This window comes from Diplotaxodon limnothrissa, linkage group LG7 (assembly GCF_057381915.1).
Source record: "Diplotaxodon limnothrissa isolate DT_005_m linkage group LG7, D_limnothrissa_male_GT1.1, whole genome shotgun sequence".
In the NCBI taxonomy this organism is placed as follows: domain Eukaryota; kingdom Metazoa; phylum Chordata; class Actinopteri; order Cichliformes; family Cichlidae; genus Diplotaxodon; species Diplotaxodon limnothrissa.
In genome coordinates this window covers 9,459,368-9,486,124 of record NC_140602.1, presented here as the reverse complement: position 1 = coordinate 9,486,124, position 26,757 = coordinate 9,459,368, and the positions used below count along the sequence as shown (strand labels likewise).

General features: G+C 40.6%; 1 protein-coding gene across 1 annotated transcript; it reads left to right on the top strand.

Moving 5' to 3' along the window:
• Positions 1 to 1,413: 1,413 nt before the first annotated feature.
• On the top strand, positions 1,414 to 25,750 carry LOC146627759 (uncharacterized). Its single transcript, XM_085357333.1, has 5 exons — positions 1,414 to 1,899; positions 19,090 to 19,266; positions 23,191 to 23,400; positions 24,867 to 25,080; positions 25,572 to 25,750. Exons 1-5 carry the CDS (start codon positions 1,414 to 1,416, stop codon positions 25,748 to 25,750), a joined length of 1,266 nt encoding a protein of 421 aa, XP_085213459.1.
• The last annotated feature ends 1,007 nt before the right edge of the window (positions 25,751 to 26,757 follow it).

Below are 26,757 nucleotides of genomic sequence, written 5' to 3'. Positions count from 1 at the left end.
CCTACATAATCAGAAACAAATATAGCAAAATAGCCATCCTTGTCAGACTACCTAAAGGCTTTGTCTCATCTGGAGCCACTTACATAAATTGATGTCACTGTCACCTATAAAGTGTTTATAAGCAGGGCTCCAATGGGGCTTAAAGGTCAGAGAATCTGTTAAAATGCTAAGTATGATGAATGAGATGCATTGTAATAATTCTGTGGTAACAGCAGAGAAATCAGAAGTGATGGAGGATTCTGGTGACGTGTGTCTTTAACCTTTTTGATTGTTTTTTTCATAAAAATGTGAAAGGAATTGTGTGGATGGGCCTCTTGTTTGTTATTGCGAAGACATAACATGTATAAAACAGGACTAAAAAGAACATTGCTTTTGCATCCTCAACTGCTGCTTTCAATTTGCCAAGAAATCAATTTTCAAAGAGCAGCAGCACCACAGAAATGCATCTTTTCATATGAATTGTCCTCAGAGGAGCCATCACCATGGTGAAGCATCTTCCGAGCGACTGCCTTCTTTAGTTCACGGAGGAAATGAAATAGAAATGAATCAGAAAGGGAAAGAATAGACAGAAGTGCAGGCATACTACATTAAATACAGATGGCAGCACACATGATCCTTTGACTGCATTAACTACATAACACAGTTGGATACATGAGAGATTAGAAAGGATGTGAAGCTTTCCTACAGGCGGATGTGATTTGCAGTACAGTCTCCAATACCTCCTCTCTTTTTGCTTCCCCCCCCAAACAGTCGATCAGTCAGATTTGTTAACTCTTTCTTTCTACTGTTATGAATGTGGGAATGCAACACTAATGTTGGTCAAATGTTGGTACACTGCTTGAAGTCCTGCTTTGGCGCAGTCGGTTTACAGTGGCACGAACCTTGTGCCACTGTGTGTGTGAGAGTGTGTGAGGGAGAGAAATAGAGTATCGACGTTTCTTGTTTTAGAAAAGGTAAATCAATAATTTCTCACAGAGTTAAACCAAACAGTCTGCGCGCTTTTCTGTCAGGCATCCATCAGGATCCAGGAAAGAGGAATGGGGAACTGCTTCTTTTTATGAAGTCTTGGTGCTTTCATAAGTGTGTGCGTATACTGCCTGTGTCAGACTGCTCGCTTTCTGCTGACACTCAGGACACACACCTAAGTGTACTCTAGGCGAGACAGAGAGGGGGAGAGAGAGAGAGAGAGAGAGAGAGAGAGAGAGAGAGAGAGAGAGAGAGAGTGGAGCTTGCAGCGGCGAGGCAACTTGCAGCTGAAGGAGCGAGGAGAGGACACATGAGGCCGGTCGCAGCTGATCAGGCTCTGTGCATGAAGCCTGCTTCTATTTTACCGTGTACGAGAGAACGGAAAGCTGATTAAAACAAGAGGGGATAACGCTCCACACGTTAAAAAGCCCGAACTGCTCTCGCGGTATGGACGGGTTACAGTCACAAAATGCTGGAGTTGGTGGCATCGCGGAAGACGCGGAGGAAAAGTATCGCGCACTCGCCTATGACACTGCTCTGAGCACTTTGGTGGCAGTGGCCCTGTATGTCGTGATAAAAGTGAGCCTGGACGGCTTCAGACAGTGGCGGGCCAAGATCTCCGTGCTCGTCGTGGGTTCGGGACCCGTGGGACTGACGGCCGCGCTGGTTGCTGTCCGCTCCGGGAAGGTGCTGAAATTGACCGTGCTGGACGAGAGGTACCGGACCGCCCTGCTCTCCCGGCCCCAGCAGATCGCTCTGGATCCCCGCAGTGTGAAGTTTCTGCTGGGACTCGGGGTGGACTTTGATAACATGGAGGGCTGCTGGCATAACGATCATTTTTTCACCAGAATAGGCGTGTTTCAGGAGTACCTGCTGAGCATCCTGGAGCAGAAGAAACAGAGGGTGGACGTCAAGGTGCAGCTGGGAACCAAGGTATGCCCTCTTCCCCGATTTTAAGTTAGCTCAATGAGTTGATAATCGCACGGTCTCTGTATGCAACATGTCTTGAATCTCCTCGGTGTTTTCTGTGTTATAGATAACTTAATTCTCAAAATAATCCTCACTGTGCTCACTGAAAAAGGATACACAACTTCATTTCGTTCAATTCATTCAACACAGACGCCAGTGAGCTGAGGAGAAAATGTGCGATGAGTCAGTCCAGAAAAAAGGCGGAATTCCCACGCTACCTCATTTTGCAATGACTGACTGTCAAAACCCGATTCTCCAAAAGACTCTGGTGTGTGCCTCCACTCCAGCAGGGGTCTGATAGCCATCAGTGATGGTGACATAGATGTATGTCCCTGTGTCTACTCGAAGGCTCAATCTCAGGCTCCCAGTGAACCATTTCTGATGCTGCATCTCACTTATTCGTTTTTCTTTTCTTTTCTTCTTTTTTTTTTTTGCATTTAAGAATCTTATTCTTCTTTTTGTATATCTCTCAGCACGACACTGAACTCCCCACTGAAACACGAGGTACATTTTATTTTATATATTGGCAGCAAAGAGTGAGCCTTCAGCCTTACATTTCATTTTCTGTAGATCAGTTTGATCATTCACTCTAGTCACAATATAAAGTTACTACTGAACCATTTTCCTAGGTCCTCACAAAATACTGTAAAAGGTCAGAGTGAAACCGCCAGTTGAAATAACATGTTATGTAAGCTGACCTCAGACCCGAGGAGAATCCTTTCTACAAATGGCAGAATTACAGTAAACACATCCCAACCTAAACACATTATAGCACAAAAATAAAACTGATTTCACATTGTCGTGTTTTCAATAAAACATCCGTAGTAGTTAGCAAGCTTCTTTATTTTAACGTGGCTCACATCCATGTACGTAAACATAACCTGCCGCTGCTTCTACGACACAGTATATATCACAATTTGGTTAGACAGCCCCCTAGTGGTGAAGCTGAACTACCCACATAACTCCTATCAACACATCCCCTTTTCTTTAGATGTTATCTGCTGAACAACACTATGGAAACATACCTAACATTGCATAGCTTGAATAACATCACAAACACTTGTGACAGTGTAAACTACGGAACACACAATAATGCAGAAAGTTCCTTTTTGATATATGCATATATATCTAGCTATATATGTATACACCAACATATACATATATATATATGCTTAAAGGTTTAGTCTATCAGGTGGCTTGATAGAGCGTGCTGATCTTCTGACAATGGGTGACTGGTCTCTTTGCTCCACACTGTCCTTCACGGGTGTTGTTGGTTCAGGTGGTGTGTTGTTGTCATCACACTGTTCTTCCGATGGTCCCATTGTCTTTTGAGTGTACAGTAAACTCCTCCGATTTCTCCTTAATATCAGTCCATCTTCAGTTTTCACATTGTACGATCTTGGGTTTACCTCCTCCAGTACAGTTGCTCTCTTTTCCCAGATGTTTGCATCTTCCACTCTGACTGCTTCATTGGGTGCGAGTGGTTTTAGACTTTTTGAGGACTTGTCAAAGTTGACCTTTTGTCTCTTCTGCAACTGTTTCATTTTGTCTCTCACTTGTTTATGTTTCCTGGTTGTTGTGTAAGGAAGAGTGGTCCGTAGTTTTCTTCCCATTAATATTTCTGCTGGTGACTTGCCATGCTCCAGTGGTGATGCTCTGTAGCTCAGTAGTGCCAAATAAGGATCTGCCTTACCATCTTGTGCTTTCTTTAGTAACTGTTTCACAATGTGCACACCTTTCTCTGCTTTCCCATTGGACTGTGGATGCAGGGGGCTTGAGGTCACATGTTTAAAGTCATATTCCTGAGCAAATAGTTGGAATTCTCTACAACTATAGCAAGGTCCATTGTCACTATGAACAATCTGTGGTATCCCATGTCTAGCAAATATTGATTTCATGTGCGTTATGACACAAGTAGCTGACATGTTGGACAATAATGCCATCTCTGGATAGTTTGACAAGTAATCAATAACCAGCAGGTAGTTTTTTCCTCCTAGGTGGAAAATGTCTGTTCCGACTTTCTGCCATGGTTCCTCCGGTATGTCTGTTATGGTCAGAGGCTCTTTTGGTTGTTTTGCCTGGTGTTTGATACACGTATCACAAGTGGAAACCATTTGCTCAATGTCTGCATTTATACCTGGCCAATAGACTGCTGTTCTGGCTCTCCGTTTGCATTTCTCTATGCCTAGATGTCCCTCATGCAGTCTTTTCAGGATGTCTCCTCTCAGTGAGTGTGGAATTACTACTCTGTTTTGTCTTAGCAGAAGTCCATTCACAACACTTAGTTCTGCTCTTATGTTGTAGTATGTTTTGCATTCACCTCTTGGCCATTTCCCATTCAACAGTGTTATAACTCTTTGCAGACTAGAGTCCTTTTGTGTTTCAGCCTTGATCTGATGTGATTTTCTGTCTGACACAGGAAGTGACTCTGCTACCAGGTTTACATGTATATTTACATCCATCTCTGTGGAGCTTTGCTCTTTGTTTGGGGTTGTGGCCCTAGAGAGTGCATCTGCTAACACAATGTGTTTACCTGGTGTGTAGATCAAGTTGAAATCATAGCGCTGTAGTTTCATCATCAATCTTTGAATGCGTGGAGACATTTCACTTAAGTTTTTCTTGATTATGGCTATCAATGGCTTGTGGTCAGTCTCTGCCACAAATGTTGGCAAACCATAGACATAGGTGTGGAACTTTTCAAATCCAAAAACAAGCCCCAATGTCTCTTTTTCTATTTGGGCGTAGCGAGATTCTGTCTCTGTCATTGCTCTTGAGGCATATGCCACTGGCCTCCAGTGGTCTCCATAAGCCTGCAACAACACTGCGCCGATCCCGGCCTTCGATGCATCTGTTGACACTTTTGTTTTTCTTTTTGGATCAAAATACGCCAAAACTGGCTCTGTTGTAAGTGTCTTTTTCAGTTGTTGCCACTCGTTTTCCAGTTCTTCATTCCATCTGAACTCGCAGCTATTGTGTAGAAGCTGTCTCAGGTGCACTGTTTTGGCCGCCAGGCTTGGGATGAATTTTCCAATAAAGTTAACCATTCCCAGGATTCTCAACACACCTTTTTTATCTTCAGGACGTGGCATTTCCAGTATAGCTCGTAGCTTTTCCTTGTCCGGCTCGATGCCTTCGGCTGTCAGCTTGTCACCGAGAAAGGTAATGTCACCCACGCCAAACTGACATTTTACTCTGTTCAGTTTAAGTCCATAACGTTTCACCCTTTCCAAAACCTTTACTAGTCTCTCATTGTGCTGCTGTAGTGTGGATCCCCACAAAATGATGTCGTCCATATAAACTCTGACTCCCTCGATTCCCTCGATCATATGCTCCATGGTCCTGTGGAATATCTCAGGAGCTGAAGAAATTCCAAAAGGCATTCTCAAGAAGCAGTAACGCCCAAATGGCGTGTTGAACGTGCAGTATTTTGTACTGTCCTCATGAAGCTTGAGTTGCCAAAATCCTTGGGACGCATCTAGTTTGCTAAAAAATTTTTGCACCAGCCATTTCACTTGTTATTTCTTCTCTTGTAGGTATCTGGTAATGCTCTCTTTGTATGTTAGCATTTAAGTCTTTCGGATCCATGCAGACTCTAAGAGCGCCGGTTGGTTTTTTAATGCACACCATGGAGTTAACCCATTCAGTAGGTTCTTCAACTTTTCTTATGACTTCCAGTGCCTCCATCCGCTCTAGTTCCTCTTTAAGCTTGTCTTTAAGAGCAGCTGGAACACGTCGAGGTGCATGAACCACAGGCTGAGCTCCTTCTTTCAGCTTTATCTTGTAGGTGAAGGGTAAGACTCCAAACCCCTTGAATATGTCTGGGTACAGATCCACGATTTCTTTCACACTTTTGGGCTCAGAGCTGTTTACACTGTATACCCGTCTGACTAGGCCGAGTCTCTCACATGCTTTATCTCCCAACAGAGATTCATGTCCCTCTGGCACAATGATAAACATCAGACTGTGATATTTTCCTTTTACTTGTACCCGGAGCCTGCATTTACCTTTGGTTTTGATTGGTTCTCCATTATATGCTTGGAGTAAACTGTTATTTTGGAATATGTGTGGTTTCGTTTTCATCGCTTTCACATCCAGCTCATTCACCAGATTAGCCTTGGCTCCTGTGTCCAGTTTGAAAGTTACCAGGGCTCCGTTCACTGGTAACATCTCTGTCCATTTGTCCTGCTTCACTGTACTGACTGCAGGTTGGTCCATGGGTGTATCTTGCTGCATTACCATTCCCACAAAAAACGTGTCACTGAGAGCAGTTTCTTCTACTGTGTGTACTCTTTCTTTTTGTTTATTCTTTGAAAAACATTGCTTGGCAAAATGGTTTTGTCCATTGCATTTTTTGCATATTTTACCATAAGCTGGGCATTGTTTCCTTCCATGTTTTGTGCCACATCTTTTGCACAAGAAAGTGTCTTTTGATTCTTTCTGTTCTTTTTTGTACGTGCGCCCTGCCTGCCGTGTATTAACTGCAGCTACAGCTGTGCTTTCCGTGTCTGTTTCCCTCGGCGACCTGCTGAAGGTTTTTGCATGTTGTATGGCGAGCTCGCTGGCATGACATACTTTCACAGCACTTGCTAAAGTCAGATCCGCCTCTCTCAGAAGCCTCTCTCTTATCTTTATATCTTTTATTCCAAATACGATCTGATCTCTTATCATAGATTCTTGCAGCTGTCCAAAATTGCATGTTCTTGCCTTTAACTTGAGGTCAGTCAGAAACGTATCAAAACTCTCTGAAGGTTGTTGTATACGTGACCGAAAGACGTACCTCTCAAATGTTTCATTCTTTTTGGGCGAACAGTGTTCATCAAACTTTCTCACTACTTCGTCAAACTTTTCTTTGTCTTCTGCAGTTGCGAACACAAACGTGTTATATACTTCCACCGCTTGTGGACCTGCTACGGTAAGAAGCAGTGCAATCTTCCGTGTATCAGGCTTACTATCTAGGCCGACAGCTTGCAGGTATAGCATAAACACTGCGGTAAAGTGAGCCGTCATTTGTGAGCCGCGGTCAAGCCAGCCGCCTCCTATCCGCCGCATAAATTTCCTTGCGCGTTTACACCAGTCTTTACGGTAGCGCCTTTTCGCTTTATATCCTGATTGAAAGCCTAGACTCGCGCACACGTGCACGCGCGTGAACAGTCACACGCACGCGCGCACACAAATTACAATGGAACAGCCCAATACAGCCATCGTGACAGTCTGGTTGCATATTCAAAAATTCATTAAAAATCATTCTTAAAAGTTGATGCCAAGCTTTCAACACAATCCTCTTCTCGGACACCTACTTTACCTCTGGGCCAGGTTTTACCCAGATTTACTGTAATATTACTCAAAAATCACAGTAAACTCATATTCAGTGCAATACAGTCAATGCACTACAATTATGTTTATTTCAAAAATTCATTAAAAGTCATCCTGAATAGTTGAGGTCCAACTTTCTACACATCCCCCCTCTGGGACACCTACTGTACCTGTGTGCCAGGTTTCATCCAGATTTACTGTAGAATTCCTCAGAAATTAAAGGAAACTTGTGTTCAATGCAATACAGCCAATACACTACAATTATGGCAATTTTCGAAAATTCATTAAAAATCATCCTGAGTAGTTGATGTCCAACTTTCAACAGATTCCTTCTCTAGGACACCTACTGTACCTGTGTGCCAGGTTTCATCCAGATTTACTGTAGAATTCCTCAGAAATTAAAGGAAACTTGTGTTCAATGCAATACAGCCAATACACTACAATTATGTCAATTTTCAAAAATTCATTAAAAATCATCCTGAGTAGTTGATGTCCAACTTTCAACAGATTCCTTCTCTGGGACACCTACTGTACCTGTGTGCCAAGTTTCAGCCAGATTTACTGTAGAATTCCTCAGAAATTAATGGAAACATTTATTCAATCTAATACAGTCAGTACAATAGAATTATGTCAATTTTCAAAAATTCATTAAAAATCATCCTGAGTAGTTGATGTCCAACTTTCAACAGATTCCTTCTCTGGGACACCTACTGTACCTGTGTGCCAAGTTTCAGCCAGATTTACTGTAGAATTCCTCAGAAATTAATGGAAACATTTATTCAATCTAATACAGTCAGTACAATAGAATTATGTCAATTTTCAAAAATTCATTAAAAATCATCCTGAGTAGTTGATGTCCAACTTTCAACAGATTCCTTCTCTGGGACACCTACTGTACCTGTGTGCCAGGTTTCAGCCAGATTTACTGTAGAATTCCTCAGAAATTAATGGAAACATTTATTCAATCTAATACAGTCAGTACAATAGAATTATGTCAATTTTCAAAAATTCATTAAAAATCATACATAATAGTTGATGTCCAACTTTCAACACTTTCTTACTCTGGGCGTCCTACCGTACCTCTGGGCCAAGTTACATCTCAATTCACTGTAATCTTTATCAAAAATTGAAAGAACAATTATATGTCAATGCTGGATGTGTGTCCTTTCAAAGTGACACTAAATAACAGAACTCAGGCACTTAGTGCAGCTGCCGTACCCTACTGTGATGCAGCAAGTTAGTAGGCTCTCAATGGGCGAGTGAGTTGTAGTCCACAAAGAGCATTCTGGCGTAGCTCTGCCGCTGTTCTAGGTGACTCAGCACCGAGTGGAGGGTGATGGCATCTTCTGTGAATCTGTTTGCACGGTATGCAAACTGGTGGGGGTCGAATTCTGGGGGGAGGTAATCCTTGGTGGTGCTGAAGGACTAGTCTCTCAAAGCATTTCATGATTACCAGTGTGAGGGCCACGGGGCAATAATAGTTCAGGCTGGTGATGGGAGACTTCTTTGGCACTGGGATGATTGTGGCTGATTTTAGACAGGATGGGATGGCTGCTTCATCCAGTGAGAGGTTGAAGATTCTGGTGGAGATGAGGGTGAGCTGGTGGGCACATGGTCTTAGCACTTTACCACGTATTCCGTCTGGACCGGCCGCCTTCCTGGGGTTCACTGCTAGGAACACACATCTGACATCGTGCTCCGTTACAGTGAATGGAGCGGTGCAGGAACCAGGTGAGGATGAGGATGGGAGCAGGGCTGAGGCAGATGAATGCTGCTGTTGTGGTGTTTCAAAGCGGGCGAAGAAGCTGTTTATTTCCTCTGCTATCTGCACACTCAGGTTTTCTGTTTTCACAGTTCTGCCTCTGTGGTTTATGATGTCTATTATTCCATGCCACACCTCTCGTGTGTTGTTGCTGGACAGGTGGGACCCCTTTTCAGGTCAGCTCGAGCAGACCTGTACAGAGATCTGTCAACAGACCTACAGGGAGTGCAGAATTATTAGGCAAGTTGTATTTTTGAGGAATAATTTTATTATTGAACAACAACCATGTTCTCAATGAACCCAAAAAACTCATTTATATCAAAGATGAATGTTTTTGGAAGTTGTTTTTAGTTTGTTTTTAGTTTTAGCTATTTTAGGGGGATATCTGTGTGTGCAGGTGACTATTACTGTGCATAATTATTAGGCAACTTAACAAAAAACAAATATATACCCATTTCAATTATTTTTTTTACCAGTGACACCAATATAACATCTCCACATTCACAAATATACATTTCTGACATTCAAAAACAAATCAGCAACCAATATAGCCACCTTTCTTTGCAAGGACACTCAAAAGCCTGCCATCCATGGATTCTGTCAGTGTTTGATCGGTTCACCATCAACATTGTGTGCAGCAGCAACCACAGCCTCCCAGACACTGTTCAGAGAGGTGTACTGTTTTCCCTTCTTGTAAATCTCACATTTGATGATGGACCACAGGTTCTCAATGGGGTTCAGATCAGGTGAACAAGGAGGCCATGTCATTAGTTTTTCTTCTTTTATACCCTTTCTTGCCAGCCACGCTGTGGAGTACTTGGACGTGTGTGATGGAGCATTGTCCTGCATGAAAATCATGTTTTTCTTGAAGGATGCAGACTTCTTCCTGTACCACTGCTTGAAGAAGGTGTCTTCCAGAAACTGGCAGTAGGACTGGGAGTTGAGCTTGACTCCATCCTCAACCCGAAAAGGCCCCACAAGCTCATCTTTGATGATACCAGCCCAAACCAGTACTCCACCTCCACCTTGCTGGCGTCTGAGTCGGACTGGAGCTCTCTGCCCTTTACCAATCCAGCCACGGGCCCATCCATCTGGCCCATCAAGACTCACTCTCATTTCATCAGTCCATAAAACCTTAGAAAAACCAGTCTTGAGATATTTCTTGGCCCAGTCTTGACGTTTCAGCTTGTGTGTCTTGTTCAGTGGTGGTCGTCTTTCAGCCTTTCTTACCTTGGCCATGTCTCTGAGTATTGCACACCTTGTGCTTTTGGGCACTCCAGTGATGTTGCAGCTCTGAAATATGGCCAAACTGGTGGCAAGTGGCATCTTGGCAGCTGCACGCTTGACTTTTCTCAGTTCATGGGCAGTTATTTTGTGCCTTGGTTTTTCCACACGCTTCTTGCGACCCTGTTGACTATTTTGAATGAAACGCTTGATTGTTCGATGATCACGCTTCAGAAGCTTTGCAATTTTGAGACTGCTGCATCCCTCTGCAAGATATCTCACTATTTTTGACTTTTCTGAGCCTGTCAAGTCCTTCTTTTGACCCATTTTGCCAAAGGAAAGGACGTTGCCTAATAATTATGCACACCTGATATAGGGTGTTGATATCATTAGACCACACCCCTTCTCATTACAGAGATGCACATCACCTAATATGCTTAATTGGTAGTAGGCTTTTGAGCCTATACAGCTTGGAGTAAGGCAACATGCATGAAGAGGATGATGTGGACAAAATACTTATTTGCCTAATAATTCTGCACTCCCTGTAAAGTCAGCATTGTGGGGTTTGAGGAGTGTGCAGACGTCGCTGGTCATCCGGTGTTTTTGGTTTGGGAAAACCCGAATGCTTTTGTCCACAGTCACATTTGCAATACAGAACTTGATATAGTCCAGTACTGATCCTGTGAAAGTTTATAATGCAATATATTATACTTTACCAATGTAATGCTGCATGCCAAATCAATTTTGAAAATATCTGTGAATTTTGTATTGAAAAATGCAGGTATCTTTCAGATTTATTTTTATGGTAAATGGCCTGTATTTATATAGCGCTTTTCTAGTCCCTAAGGACCCCAAAGCGCTTTACACGTCCAGTCATCCACCCATTCACACACACATTCACACACTGGTGATGGCAAGCTACATTGTAGCCACAGCCACCCTGGGGCGCACTGACAGAGGCGAGGCTGCCGGACACTGGCGCCACCGGGCCCTCTGACCACCACCAGTAGGCAACGGGTGAAGTGTCTTGCCCAAGGACACAACGACCGAGACTGTCCGAGGCGGGGCTCGAACCGGCAACCTTCCAATTACAAGGCGAACTCCCAACTCTTGAGCCACGATCGCCCCGTTTATGTTATCAAAAATGTATTAAAAGTATAAGCATGAAAAATTACAAGAGTGCAATAAAAAATATAACCAAACAAGCTTAATTTACAGTTTGAAATACAGAAGATAATGAAAATATATAAATAACTACCTATTAATCCCCATATCCAAGTATCTTGACGTGTAAAAACAAATTACATTCTTTCCTCAGTTTCTATTAATAAGACTTAAATTTACATGAAATTATTCAAAATTATATACATTATTCATAAGGTGACAAAGAATTCAGAAACAACATGGAGAATGTCTTGATGCATGCTCAATCATCCAGGTAATTAAATCCCTAAAGGTTGATTCTGTTCATCTGGACGTAGCGTTTTCAATGGGAGAAAAGTTTTGTCACTCATCCAAGTGACTTCTGCAGTCTCAGCTGACTGCAGGTTTCCCTAATCTTATAATAATAATAATAATAATAATGGATTCCATTTATATAGTGCTTTTCGAGACCCTCAGAGCGCTTTACAAATCCACTATTCATTTACACACGGGTGGAGGCAGCTACAGTTGTAGCCACAGCTGCCCTGGGGCAGACTGACTGAAGTGAGGCTGCCATATCGCGCCATCGGCCCCTGTGGCCAACACCAGTAGGTTTTAGATGAAGTGTCTTGCCCAAGGACACAACGACCGAGACTGTGGGAGCCGGGGCTCAAACCGGCAACCTTCCAATTACAAGACGAATTGCCAACTCTCATTATGCAATGTACTGTTTAAAAGAAAAAACTTTTTTTTTGCCTTGACAACATACATTCATCTTCATTTCAAATAAGTAGTTATTTTTCACACAGAGAGCAATACCATTCTCCAGCCTCTGCTGTCCAAAACTACTCTGTATTCATCTGGAGGCACTGTGTGTGAAACCACTTTAAATAGCTCTCATGCAGGAACAAAGCAATTGTATAAAATGAAGTGAGGGAATGGAGCTATAAATAGATTAATATAGATATATGAAAATAAACTTATATATAGACATAGGAGCACAAGTTTTAACATTAATGTTTCTGGGATATAATAAACAATATAAGCATACAGGTGTCTAAGCAAACATTGTGGCATACAAAGTGATAGTGCAGTGAGTCATGTTTATTCCTGTTCAGTATGTGTCTGACACAAGTGGATGAATTTAAAAGTCTGACAGCAGCAGCAACAACAGACTATGCCTTCCTAATGACTTTCTATCTGTTTACATCTTTTTCTTTGATGCCTGTATCCCAGCTTGAAGAGTCTTGGACCCTTTTTCTAGTCAGTGGGTGTGTGGGCAGACAACTCTGGCTTGTCACCGAGTTGGATTTCCTGGTATTTGTAAGATGGCACTATCTACAAATCAGGACACATTAACTATGATATTAAAAAATGACATGATGACATAGTTCTTGGTCAGTTTAACAAGCATTTCTCAGTTTTGTTCTTTATAGTTCTGTTCATCATATCATTGCTTGTGAGTCCTGGATTATTTGATGATATGTTTACATTATGTATTCTTTTGTTTTCAGTTCCATGTTGCTTTTAAGTGTAGTTCTTCTTCAGCGTTCCACAAGTGGATGGAACACTTGTGAAAACACTCTAGTGTCAAAGCCAGTCTTGTCTTCATGTCTGTTTATGCTTTTGTCTGTGTCAAGCTCGTGTGTCTTAGTCTGTGTTTTAGTTTGGTGGCCTCTTGTCTCTTTCTTGTGTTGAGTCTTACTTCCACTGTCTTCTTATTCCCAATGTATCCCTGCTGTGTTACACAGCCGTCTCCAATTCCCCTAATCGCCATCCTATTTATACATTTTGCCAATCTCCCGGTCTGAAGTACATTATTCTATTCTATTCTATTCTATTCTATTCTATTTATACAGCACCAAATCGCAACAACAGTCACCTAAAGACACTTTATGTTGCTGGGTAAAAACACAACAATAATACAAAGAAAACCCCAACAATTTAAGTACCCCATATGAGCTAACATTTAGTGTGAGTGGGAAGGAAAAACTCCATTTGAAGAGGTAGAAACATCTGGCAGAAACAGGCTCAAGGAGAGACACCCATAGGACAACATATACACTGTGCAAGAGATACATACTAACTAATGATTAAATGCAGAGAGGTGTATAAACACAGAACGAGCAAAGAAGGAAAAAATTCATACATGATGGGAAGTCAGCAAGAGCCTAGGCTTATTGCAGCACAAATAAGGGAAGATTCAGGGTCACCTGATCCACTATAACTGTATTATTTGTCAAAACTGAGGGCTTTAACGCTAATCTCAAAAGCAGAGACGGGTGTTTGTCTTCTGAATTAATTTAGAATAGAATAGAATAGAATTCAACTTTATTGTCATTGCACATGTCACAGGTACAAGGCAACAAAATGCAGTTTGCATCCATCAAGAAGTATATATTGTAATAGATGTATTACAATATATATTAGCAATAATATAGGTATGTAAGTATATTACAGAAATGGGTCTATTATGGTATGTTACAATGTACACAGTATGAAGTAAGTTATGAATATGCTATAACTATAAGTATGTACAGGCTGTAGTGAGTACAAGCTATGAACAGGATATAAATATGAAAAACTATACAGAATATGAAATAAAAAAAACTATACAGAAGTATGAGATATACAGCTATACAGAAATGTAAACTATGCAGGTTATAAACCGTTGCAGAATTAAAAATTATCGTTTTGTACAGAATGATGTGAGCTGCATCCACAGAAGAGAGGTCTAAGAGATGAAGACTCTGATTCCTGTTCAACATTAAAATTCTATACAAACCACAAGTACACCTAATATTCTAAAATTAAAATCTGGATTTCAAAGCTAGTCAGTGAAGACAAGCAAATATGCTGTCTCTTTATAGTCCCTGTCATGACTCTCTCCGCAGCACTTTTGATCCATCAATATTAAACAATTATTGATGCATCGGATTGAGATGAAACCTAGACCACAGGTACAGTAGGTGTCCTAGAGAAGGAATCTGTTGAAAGTTGGACATCAACTACTCAGGATGATTTTTAATGAATTTTCGAAAATTGACATAATTCTACTGTATTGGCCGACTGCATTGGATACAAGTACCCTTTAATTTCTGAGGAATTCTACAGTACATCTGGATGAAACTTGGCACACAGGTACAGTAGGTGTCCTAGAGAAGGAATCTGTTGAAAGTTGGACATCAACTACTCAGGATGATTTTTCATGAATTTTTGAAAATTGACATAATTGTAGTGTATTGGCTGTATTGCATTGAACACAAGTTTCCTTTAATTTCTGAGGAATTCTACAGTAAATCTGGCTGAAACTTGGCACACAGGTACAGTAGGTGTCCCAGAGAAGGAATCTGTTGAAAGTTGTACATCAACTACTCAGGATGATTTTTAATGAATTTTTGAAAATTGCCATAATTGTAGTGTATTGGCTGTATTGCATTGAACACAAGTTTCCTTTAATTTCTGAGGAATTCTACAGTAAATCTGGCTGAAACCTGGCACACAGGTACAGTAGGTGTCCTAAAGAAGGAATCTGTTGAAAGTTGGACATCAACTACTCAGGATGATTTTTCATGAATTTTTGAAAATTGACATAATTGTAGTGTATTGGCTGTATTGCATTGAACACACGTTTCCTTTAATTTCTGAGGAATTCTACAGTAAATCTGGCTGAAACCTGGCACACAGGTACAGTAGGTGTCCCAGAGAAGGAATCTGTTGAAAGTTGGACATCAACTACTCAGGATGATTTTTCATGAATTTTTGAAAATTGCCATAATTCTATTGTACTGACTGTATTAGATTGAATAAATGTTTCCATTAATTTCTGAGGAATTCTACAGTAAATCTGGCTGAAACTTGGCACACAGGTACAGTAGGTGTCCCAGAGAAGGAATCTGTTGAAAGTTGTACATCAACTACTCAGGATGATTTTTAATGAATTTTTGAAAATTGCCATAATTGTAGTGCAGTGGTTCTTAACCTTGTTGGAGGTACCGAACCCCACCAGTTTCATATGCGCATTCACTGAACCCCTCTTTAGTGAAAAAAAAATAAATTCAAATTCAAGACATAGATATGTTTTTATTGGTGAACAAAATGAGCCGTGCATGTCATGGTGGAGGCTCTGCCGAACCCCTGAGACCGACTCACCGAACCCCTAGGGTTCGATCGAACCCAGGTTAAGAACCACTGTTGTAGTGTATTGGCTGTATTGCATTGAACACAAGTTTCCTTTAATTTCTGAGGAATTCTACAGTAAATCTGGATGAAACCTGGCACACAGGTACAGTAGGTGTCCCAGAGAAGGAATCTGTTGAAAGTTGGACATCAACTACTCAGGATGATTTTTAATGAATTTTCGAAAATTGACATAATTCTATTGTACTGACTGTATTAGATTGAATAAATGTTTCCATTAATTTCTGAGGAATTCTACAGTAAATCTGGATGAAACCTGGCACACAGGTACAGTAGGTGTCCTAGAGAAGGAATCTGTTGAAAGTTGGACATCAACTACTCAGGACGATTTTTAATGGATTTTTGAAAATTGCCATAATTGTAGTGTATTGGCTGTATTGCATTGAATACAAGTACACTTTAATTTCTGAGGAATTCCACAGTAAATCTGGCTGAAACCTGGCACACAGGTACAGTAGGTGTCCTAGAGAAGGAATCTGTTGAAAGTTGGACCTCAACTACTCAGGATGATTTTTCATGAATTTTCGAAAATTGCCATAATTGTAGTGTATTGGCTGTATTGCATTGAACACAAGTTTCCTTTAATTTCTGAGGAATTCTACAGTAAATCTGGCTGAAACCTGGCACACAGGTACAGTAGGTGTCCCAGAGGGGGGATGTGTTGAAAGTTGGACATCAACTACTCAGGATGATTTTTAATGAATTTTTGAAAATTGCCATAATTGTAGTGTATTGGCTGTATTGCATTGAATACAAGTACACTTTAATTTCTGAGGAATTCTACAGTAAATCTGGCTGAAACTTGGCACACAGGTACAGTAGGTGTCCCAGAGGGGGGATGTGTTGAAGTTGGACCTCAACTACTCAGGATGATTTTTAATGAATTTCTGACATTTCCATAATTGTATTGACTGTATCGGGCTGTTACATTGTAATTTGTGCTCGCGCATGCGCGTGCGACTGATCGCGCGCGTGCACGTGTGCGCGGGTATAGGCTTTCAATCGGTACGTAAAGCGAAAAGGCGCTACCGTAAAGACTGGTGTAAAAGCGCAAGGAAATTTATGCGGCGGATAGGAGGCGGCTGGCTTGACCGCGGCTCACAAATGACGGCTCACTTTACCGCGGTGCATAAACCGCTGTTTAAAAGTTCGCCACTCACAGTCCACATTTCCGTTCCAGTTGACGGCATCTGGTGGCTTAACACTGTCCATGATGACCTGCTTTACTACCCCACTCCTGGTACCATGTCGTGTTTTCAATAAAACATCCGTAGTAGTTAGCAAGCTTCTTTATTTTAACGTGGCTCACATCCATGTACGTAAACATAACCTGCCGCTGCTTCTACGACACAGTATATATCACAATTTGGTTAGACAGCCCCCTAGTGGTGAAGCTGAACTACCCACATAACTCCTATCAACACACACATTGTAATACTTTTTAAAATCCATTCTATTTTTTATAGATTTCCACAGTGATTTTTTTAAAAGGGATTCCCACCCCAAATTCATAATAACCCTGTATTCCTGCACCTGATGCCATGACACAGCCTTGATGATGAAATAATGACTGATATACCTGTTGTGAGCTTGTTTTTCATAGTTTTCATAGCATTTACTCACCAGCAGCTCCGGTCCTCCTGCAGCTAGACTTCAGCTCATGACAAAGAATTAACCTACTAACACAAAGACCTCAGAATGGTTGCCCAGAGTGAAGCTGTCATTGCTCAGAGTGGGCAAACAATGGTTAAGTGTTCAGTGAATATTTGTGGCATGACTGGAAAATAAAGCCTAGATTTTATGAATGTGGGTGTTTTATGATGTTTTTAGTACACTTTGATGTTTCCCTTCTAACTACTCATCAAACAGAATGAAAGCATTATTTAATCTGTCAGACCGTATCATAGCTGATGCTGCTTTTTTGGCTCTGGCTAGGAGCCGCTCATCTTTCCTCTGCTCTTCAGTGACTCACTAACCTTTGGAAGGTGGAAGACGAGGTCAACAAACACATCTGACTTCAATTATGTTTAGAATCACTGCCAAGTTCACAATTTCTTCTTTATTAGAAAGGGCAGTGGGTGTGATGACAGGTTTTTTTTTTTTTTATCTCCTAGCCCATCAAAGCTTCAAAGATCTGAGAATAGAAAAGGTGTCTTTTAAATCATCTCTTCACTGTATAGACTAAATGGATTAAATACAGATCTATTAGGCTATGAGCTCTTATACCCTCTGTATAACCCTTTTATTGTCCCTTTAAGCCTGTTACTGTGTACCCAACTTGGTCTGATCCTTCTCCTCCTATCCACAGGGTAGGAGGTATTGTTTAACTTTGAGGCCGTCATGCATACAACATGACTGTAATAAAGGTCTAAAAGATGTGCAGCTGCTGAGAGAAACATAGCCTTTGGAGGCTATTGGTATATTTACAACCCATCTGCCACTTAGATTAGTAAGTAGAGGAAGAACAGGTCAGCCAGCTGGTCAAGGAGCAGATGCAAAAATGCCAAATGCAGAAAAAGCAAAGATGAAAATAGCAGTAAATGTAAAACGTAATTTTAAAAAGTAGAGGTTTCAATATTTTGGGTAAGAAAATAACCAGTTTTGCCCTTTCATTCAGTGAAAGTTTTAGCTAACTTACATTGGCTTCCTGTGAAATTTCTATTGATTTTAAAATTCTTTTACTCATTTATAAAATTTTAAATAATATGGCGCCGAGCTGTTTAACAGAACTTCTCCATTTGTAACCCAAAAAAAGCACTAAGATCTTCTAACCAGATGCTCTTAATGCAACCTAGGTCTAGGCTGAAAACCAGAGGCGATCGTGCCTTTGCTATCGCAGTACCTAGACTATGGAACAATCTCCCTATTGCCCTTCGTACTTCTGAGTCTATTCAGTCTTTTAAATCTCTCTTAAAGACTCATCTTTTTACTTTGGCTTTGACTTAAGTTAGCTGACTATCATTTGGCTGGTTTCAATGTTTGTCTTGTGTTGCTATTGTCTTGCTGTTGGTAAATTATTTCACTCGCTCCTAATTTGTGAAGCAGTTTGATCGACATTGTTGCTTTTAAATGTGTTATATAAATTTTGATTTGATTTCAGTTTTATGAAGATTCTCTGAATCTTTAAATGATTCACAAGAAAAGTTTAGCTACCTGCCCGTGCTTTATTTTACAAGCTGGTGAACCTCCCCAGTCAACCTTCCTTCACCCTCTTTTTTCACACACCTTTTTTGATTGCATATATTTCAAGAAACAATTCTTGGATTATTAATTTTTTAAATGTACAAGGTTTAAAGTTTACACAGCATCTCACCTCTACTTGGAAGAAGGATTGTAGTTGCAGCCATGTTAACCTCTATACAATTTGTAACATTTTACCTGTTTTGCAGGTAAACTAGCCTGTAATTTACGGGTTGCTTAATAGTTACAGCCAGAACTCCTTTACAAGCTTTGTTATCTTCACTTCTTTGATAACTGGCTGTTAACTAATTTATTATTCCTTTTTGTTTTAGTTCACTGAGGATTACCTGCGACAGATTCCACACAATAATTGGCCACGTGTGATTGTGGTAGCTGATGGATCTTGTGGCGACTCCTGCTCTGTGTTGGGGATCAGCTCTGACTACACTGTGGAGTCCTGCCATGCATATGGAGCTAATGCAACTATAGAGAGATTAGACCAGAGACAGGTTAGGAAATGCACACACACACACACACACACACACACACACACACACACACACACACACACACACACACACACACACACACACACACAATGATCTGATGCATGAATGAGCATTATGCAAAGACTAAAGAAAGCATGTGAGCACAAAACAGTCAACAGGTTGTCAGTTGTGTAAAGAATAAACACAGTGAAGGGATGTCCCACTGTGGATGATTTTATTTGGACTCCCATAAAGCTAATCTGGGGAGAAACTGATGTAGACCAGCCGATAACAGCCTCACACAATATATGAGTCATATGAATAGCCAGATTTCGGAAGACTGTTGAATCTCATCAGCATCAACAGTAGCTCTATTTTGATTTTACTCATAGAATTTGAAAAAAGCAGCTGCTGCTCTGATGGAGCAGGTGAAGGCAATGATAAAGCTTTGGATTTATTACACTCCCCTCGACAGACTCATAATCTGCTCCTGGCTCGGTGAATATGAATTAAGGTATCAGAACATCAGCTGTGAGGGTTTTTTTTTTTACACACTATGTTCTAAAGGTTAGTTTGCATCACATACGTGACTGACCAAGAGAATTACAGCACTGTGTAAAAGTATTAACCCAACCCCTCATTTCTTTATATTTTGCTACAAAAACAGCAAATAGCTGCAATGATTTATTGAAACATCAGCAAAAATGCTTAAAAAATATAGTATATGAGGCAAAAAAAAAAGAGTTTGTACAGTCCAACAGGATTGAAAGTCAATATTTAACACCTTTATTTTTTGTGGCCTTTTGACATCTAAACATCCTACCAGACTTTATTCTCCTAGTATTTTACAGGATTGTCTAAATGTTGTTCAGCAAACCTTAAACACACGTTAATATGCTTTTTCTTCAGCAATGAACTCTTGCGTGGCGAGCGTTCATACAAGCCACAGCAATGCAGTGCTTATTCTTTTGGGCTCTTGGACAGCTCTTCTCATAGTTCCTTCCACCTGGTTGTAGCAGTTTTATGGTGAAATTGGAACCTTCAGTAGTTTCGAAATTCTTTTGTAACCAATCCCATCGGTATGTTTTGCAGCTATAAGGTTGCAAAACATTGTTAATGAGACTCCTTTTTTATGGGCCATCAGTTGGGACTGAACCAGCTGATATTAATTTGCACTAAATGGCAAGATTGTTTTATAATTACTGATACATTTCAGCTGGTGTCGTGACTTTCCACGCCTTTTTGCACCTCCCTTTCTTCATGTGTTCAATACTTTTTTTCTGTGTCATTTCTCATTATTACACATTTGTTTCCATGTGTAGATTGGATACGTTGTTACCGACATCTGGTGAGAATTTCATGTTAATAACGCCTTTAGAAATAGATTTACTTGGAAAATTTGTGATGTGTTCAATACTTATTTTCCACTGAGATCATTTCTGATGAACCTCCAGAGAACAATAGATGGATCATTTGAAAAGCCATGTTTATCTGCTGAAGATAGTTTCATAGGCCTGCAGCTTCTTGTTTTGTCCTCTGCTTATCCCGTTTCCTCAAATATTTAAGGACACCATGATTTCAGGTAATAACTCTAACTTCTTGACAGAGAAATGCTATTTTATGCCTGTCAAACTGTGTTATCATAGATCTTATGAAGATGAAGAAATTCGGTGAGGAAGTGGAAAGCAACACAAGAGGCCAACTTTGAGCCAATTGCACAAGTGCGGGATTTACAAAGGAGATGCTCTGTATCCCTGCTGCTGCCCTTTATAGGCCTGAACCCCCTCAGCCAGATCTTTAACAAGACTGACTATGAATACAAACTGCGGAATAGAGCAAACATAAGCCATCTCCTCTACATGGATAACACCAAGCTGTATGCCAAGAAGTAACTGATCATTGATCCACACCACTAGGATTCACAGCAATGACAATGGAATGTCAATGTGGACTGGAGAAGTGAAGTCAGATGGTAACAAAGAGAGGGAAGATCAGATCTGAGGGGTTGCACTGCCAGAAGGCAACATTGCAGACACTGAGGATAACTATAAGTACTTTGGAATCTCATGCGTATATGGGAACCACAAAGAGACAGCTAGGAAAGGTGCAACCACCAAAGATGCTAGCATGCAGACCGGCATAGTATACAACAGGGGTGGGGAACACCAGGCCTCAAGGGCCGGTGTCCTGCAGGCTTTATATGTGTCCTTAATCCAACACAGCTGATTTAAATGGCTAAATTACCTCATCAACATGTCTTGAAGTTCTCCAGACGCCTGGCAATGAACTAATTATTTGATTCAAGGTGTTTTGATCCAGGGTGAGATCTAAAACCTGCTGGACACTGGCCCTTGAGACCTGAAGTTCCCCACCCCTGGTATACAGGAACATCTGTGCCAAGTATGGCCTGGAAACCTAAGGTCAAAATGGAATACAACCCCAAAGGTGACTGAGAATGAGCAAGCTAATATCCTGGCAGAAACACCAGAGGGGAAACACACCAGCTACTGGTAGATAGAGCAGTCACCCAAGACTGTAAGACCAAACTGACCAACTTGTGCACCGCCTGGATTGACTACAAGAAAGCCTACGACTCTGTGCCTCAGAGAATCCTTTTATGGATAATGCCAACTACATACATGTCTATGGGACTTCCAGATGGTGACTGATAAACTGGTGTTTCCTAACCAACAAGAGTTGGTCATGGTGGATAAGCAGAGAAAGACAACTTTAGTGATATACCAAATATAGCTTAGATGTATATTTATACAGATATGCCAAATGATACAACATCAGGAAAAAGGAATATGAAAATGACCTGGGGCTGAGAGAAGAGCTAGGCAGGGGTCGCCAGAACACTTGGGGGCAGTGACTCTCAAACTAGGTGTCCAGCAGAGCTCCCCCCCATTAGTGGATGCACGCCCTACTTGGGACCCAAACCCCCAACCTGCTGTTCTGAACTGCTGTAGTGTTACCATTACACTATGCAGCTGCTTTAGAGAGAGGGAGAATCCTATGTGGACAATGCCAGCCATACAAATTTAAGATAGAAACCATTAATAAAATCACAAATATGAGATGTCCATTGAAATGTTAGAGTCCAAAATCACATTCCTGCCAATCTTTTGAGGCAGAGATATTCAAAATGCTGACAAATTACATTTACATCAGTGCTCCTGATCCTGTCCAGACCATACAGGTAGTAGCTCTTGCTGGTTATTGCATGATTCATGTGGATGAAAGGTTGTTGTATTAGAGCATAGATTATCTACACTGACAACGCGTAGGGTTAATTTGGAGGAAGATAAATAAACATCGTCAGGTGAAAAGCTTCCAGGCTAATATCTGACTAATATCTGAACACAAGCATGGTCTCCCTGTATGCCACCATAACAATTCATATCACGTTCTCTGTAGTGGCGGTGTGGCTGCCTTTTATTGGCCACTTTTCTCTCTGGCTGTTTCCTGTAGTGATTGAATTTACCTCCCAGGATATGGCCTGGCCGTCCCTACTGTCCTTTCTATAGCCTCCCAGTGGCTGCCCTGTTCTGTCACTGTCTCCCTTGGCAGCACTAAATGCTGTTTGATCCCTCTGGTTTATGTCACTGAAACGAAAATGAATCAATAACAGCTTGAAGGAAAATGAGAAGTAACTGCTAGATTTAAGCATTAAATAAATATTAAGCTATTCTAAAGCTCCACTCATGTGAGCACAGCTCTACAGGCAGATATGGTGTGAATAGTAATGCCTGTTGATTTTTCCTGATGCACATCTTAAACACTCTCTGTATGTATATATGCATAGAGCTAGATTTCCTTACATGTTAATGGCCTAGTGATGATATGTAACATGACACTATTTCATTGCTGGTTTTTGCACATTTTATTCACTCTGATATAATTTCATCTAGAATTTGATCTCTTCCCTCTCTTTTTAAACTTTAGGTGCCCACTCCAGAGATCCGCGCTCACAGCCTTTACTTTGACCTGTCTGCCTATGGAGTGGAGGCCTTCAGAGAGCACAGAAACCAAACAACCAAGCCTGGCTTTCACTTGAAGATCTATGGCACTTTCAGAAACCGCTACATGGCCCTTGTCTGCCCTGCCTCTGACACCAAGATGGTTCGCTTTCTCAGGCAAACTGCACACTCCTCTGTAAGACTCTTTGTTGGCTCCGTTTTTGTTTTGTTTTTGTATACGTTATTGACAGGGACTCCAGATGATACATTTCTATGGCTATATTTAGCTGTTAATGTAGTAGAGAGGCAGATGATATTACCACTGGCTTTCACTTCTTTCTTAATCTGCCTATTCATCACTTTTCATTCAGCAAATGGCCTGTTAGTGTCTGCCTGTAGCTATGTGTGTTGGCCCGTGTGTGTTTTTTGTAAAAGCCAAAAAGAACCCAAGATGAAGAAATGGAGAAAGATGAAGTACACCCCTCTGTGTGTCTCTGTGTGTAGAGAAAGGCTGTCTGTAGTTATCTGTGTAGTCATCACCCCCCTGTGCTTCTTGTAGAGCACGTTCTTGGAGTTTTATTTGAAGTCTTCAGGTTTTCATGTCAAGTAACATCTTGATCATATGTAGCCTGTAGCCACAGCATGTAGTGTAGTATACACAGGTACTTAACAAGGCCATCTTTGGAGCTCTTGTTGCTATGTGGGTGGCCATTCAAATACACTGTTACTTGGTAACAGTTGACTGTGCAAGTAAGGGTCGAAGAAGAGCAGAGTTAAGCAGGGAGAGTGAAAGAAGAGGCTTGCCACTCAGTATGCTCAAGTTATGGTTGTCAGCCATCAGTGGGCACATTTCTTCTTCAGTTTTCGTGCACTGACATGATTTTTCACGAGTCAGTTCTGATGATAAAAGGAACAGTTTGCGTATGTGCAGAGCAAAACAGGCTATAAAGTCTCTCGTTTCATTACGAAATAATTTCCTGAGTATTTTAGTGGATAATCAAATAACTGTGTAATCTACAAACACACACATGTCTCAGAGTTCCAAGATGAAGCCTGGGTTTTCTATTGAGTTAACAGAGCAAAACCGAATAATCTTTTATTCATATGATATATGACAAAGACAAGCGTTTTATATTTGATAAGGTTAGTTTTGCTTGACTATAGTTGTATATGGCTATAGTTACAGTTGCAATAGTTGCGAATTAATTTGTTCAAGCAAATCTTTTGATTAAAGTTTGAATCTGCTTTGGCTCATATAAACATTCATTAAAAAAGCTTTTATCAGCAAAGCTTAGATCTTTATGAACTTGCGATGGATTTTTGCAGATTTTTATTTTGGTAACATATATTTTGCACAGCCAGGCACATTAACACAGTTGTAAATAATAATCAGAACATATGATTATATTTACAACCCCAAATCCTCTCTATTCAGGGGCCAAATAGTTTTCCGTTTTTGTTTTTTGGAATTTTGTTGTTGTTTTTATCAAGGCTTCATTGTATTAAGAAAATTAAAACCTTCTTGTTGTACCTCTGTGGCAGGAGCATGATTAAGAGTAGTCCGTACTGTAGCCTTGATACATGTGTAAACATCATTCACCTCAAACATCAGTGGCCTTTAATCATGCTGGAAACTTTGCCGTTTTTGTTTGTTTTTCCCAGATCATGAAGAACATTTTCCATCAATCTTTCAATGCTTATAAGACCGACATAGAGCCTCGTCTCAACGATGTGACCCTCCATCACATGCAGTGCAGCCGTCGTCTCTTTGAGATTCAGCTGTCGCACAGACGCATCAGTGCTGCCTACATAGAAGGGGACAATGTGGCGGTCACTGTGGAGGGTGAGGCGGCACGTGTCCTTAATTTTGACACAGGTAGGTGTCTATAAAACATCAGTTATTGCACTGCCATGAAAAAGACAGTGTTTTTCCTCACATTCAGCAGGGGAAAAAAAGCTTTGAACCGATGAGAAAATTAAAAAGAGTAGGATAGGAGGAAAGAGAGATGCGAGGAGAGGATAAATCCCTTTTATGCATGCAGTATAGCACATGTTGATGGGTGTGTGAGTCATTACTGCACTCAGTGGCCTTTCAGCCGACGCTTATCTGCTTTTGTCTTAATGCTGCTGAATATTTATTAATGTGTCACCGTGTTGTTTTCATTTAGACCATAAGATTAACTTCAAGGTTTTATAGGCTGATATTTGTGTGCAAAATGTGGACTTCTTAAATATGTGTTATACCTTAACAGATAGATTTTATTTAATGGATTTATGCTGTGTGTGGTTTATCTCTCCCCCTTTCCTTTCCTTTCCTTTCCTTTCCTTTCCTTTCCTTTCCTTTCTCCAATTTCCTTTCCTTTGCAGGTTGTGGAGTGAATCTAGGCATGCGAGGCCTGGAGTCTATGGGGACCTTCATTTACCGGACAGCTACAGCTGTGGACCAGAATGATATTCTTGAGGCACTGTCAGCTAAGATGCTGCACTCTAGACAGGTGGCTGAAACCTTCAAGCAGACAGGTCTGGCTGAGTCAATGTATGAATGAAATAGCAGAATGACTTAACGAATGCATATTGCCATCTAGTGGAAAGTGGTGGTGGATTGTTTAGTGAGTGTTTGCAATGAATCATGCAAATCATGCAAAAAAATAAGTAAATAAATAAACAAAACAAAAAAAGGACCACTGGGGTGCCTCTATGGCCAAGTGACTGAGGATACATACCACACCGGTTCAAATTTCCTGAGCAGTGAGTGTGGGGTTTGATTCCTGGCTGGACATATCTTTACTGATTTTCATGTCCTTGTTCTCTTTCTTAGTATTTTCCATTTGCTTTAATGTCTTTCTTTCTGATGTAATCTTTGACAAGAAAAGAAAACCAAAAAATAAATAATACTGCTATTGGTAAAGTACCAAATTTAGCTGTATTGTTATGTGGAGTGAATGAATCTATTCATGCTGGGAAACACAGAACCTGAAAACATTTGCATAACTAGACTAATAATCCACTTTCTTTAATTAGGTAAACATCTGACTTGCTGTCCTAAATCTAGCTGATTGCATTCTGTGACACACCATGTGTTCCTAGAGAAAAGCAGACAGAGCTTCAGCATCATGAGCTCGAACTGATGTCTAGTACACATGCAGAACAGCTGCTCTAAAGTGTTCTTATCTTTTTTCTGCGTGTATTTTTGTCTAATGATGTGGTGGTAATTATGGTGATGGTATTAAGTGTTTCCTAGAGTGGCCCATTTTTGTGTGCTGCCTTGTAAATGAGATTTTCTGGCATATTTTGAATATCTAACTGGAGTTTTCTATTCTTTTCTTAATATTTTGATTGAGGTAATTTAAAGCATTTCAGTGACATGAACCTGTTAAAGTGCTAATAAAGACTGTGACAAAGTAATTTTTGAAGTTGATGATGTTTGCATAAAACCTTTCTTTTTAATTTTTTTTTTAATTAAATGCAGTTTAAAATGCAATAAAAACAACTACAAATGTAGAGTATATCAGTCAAGGTCTAAAATATCCCAAAGTTATACAAGCAAATATAC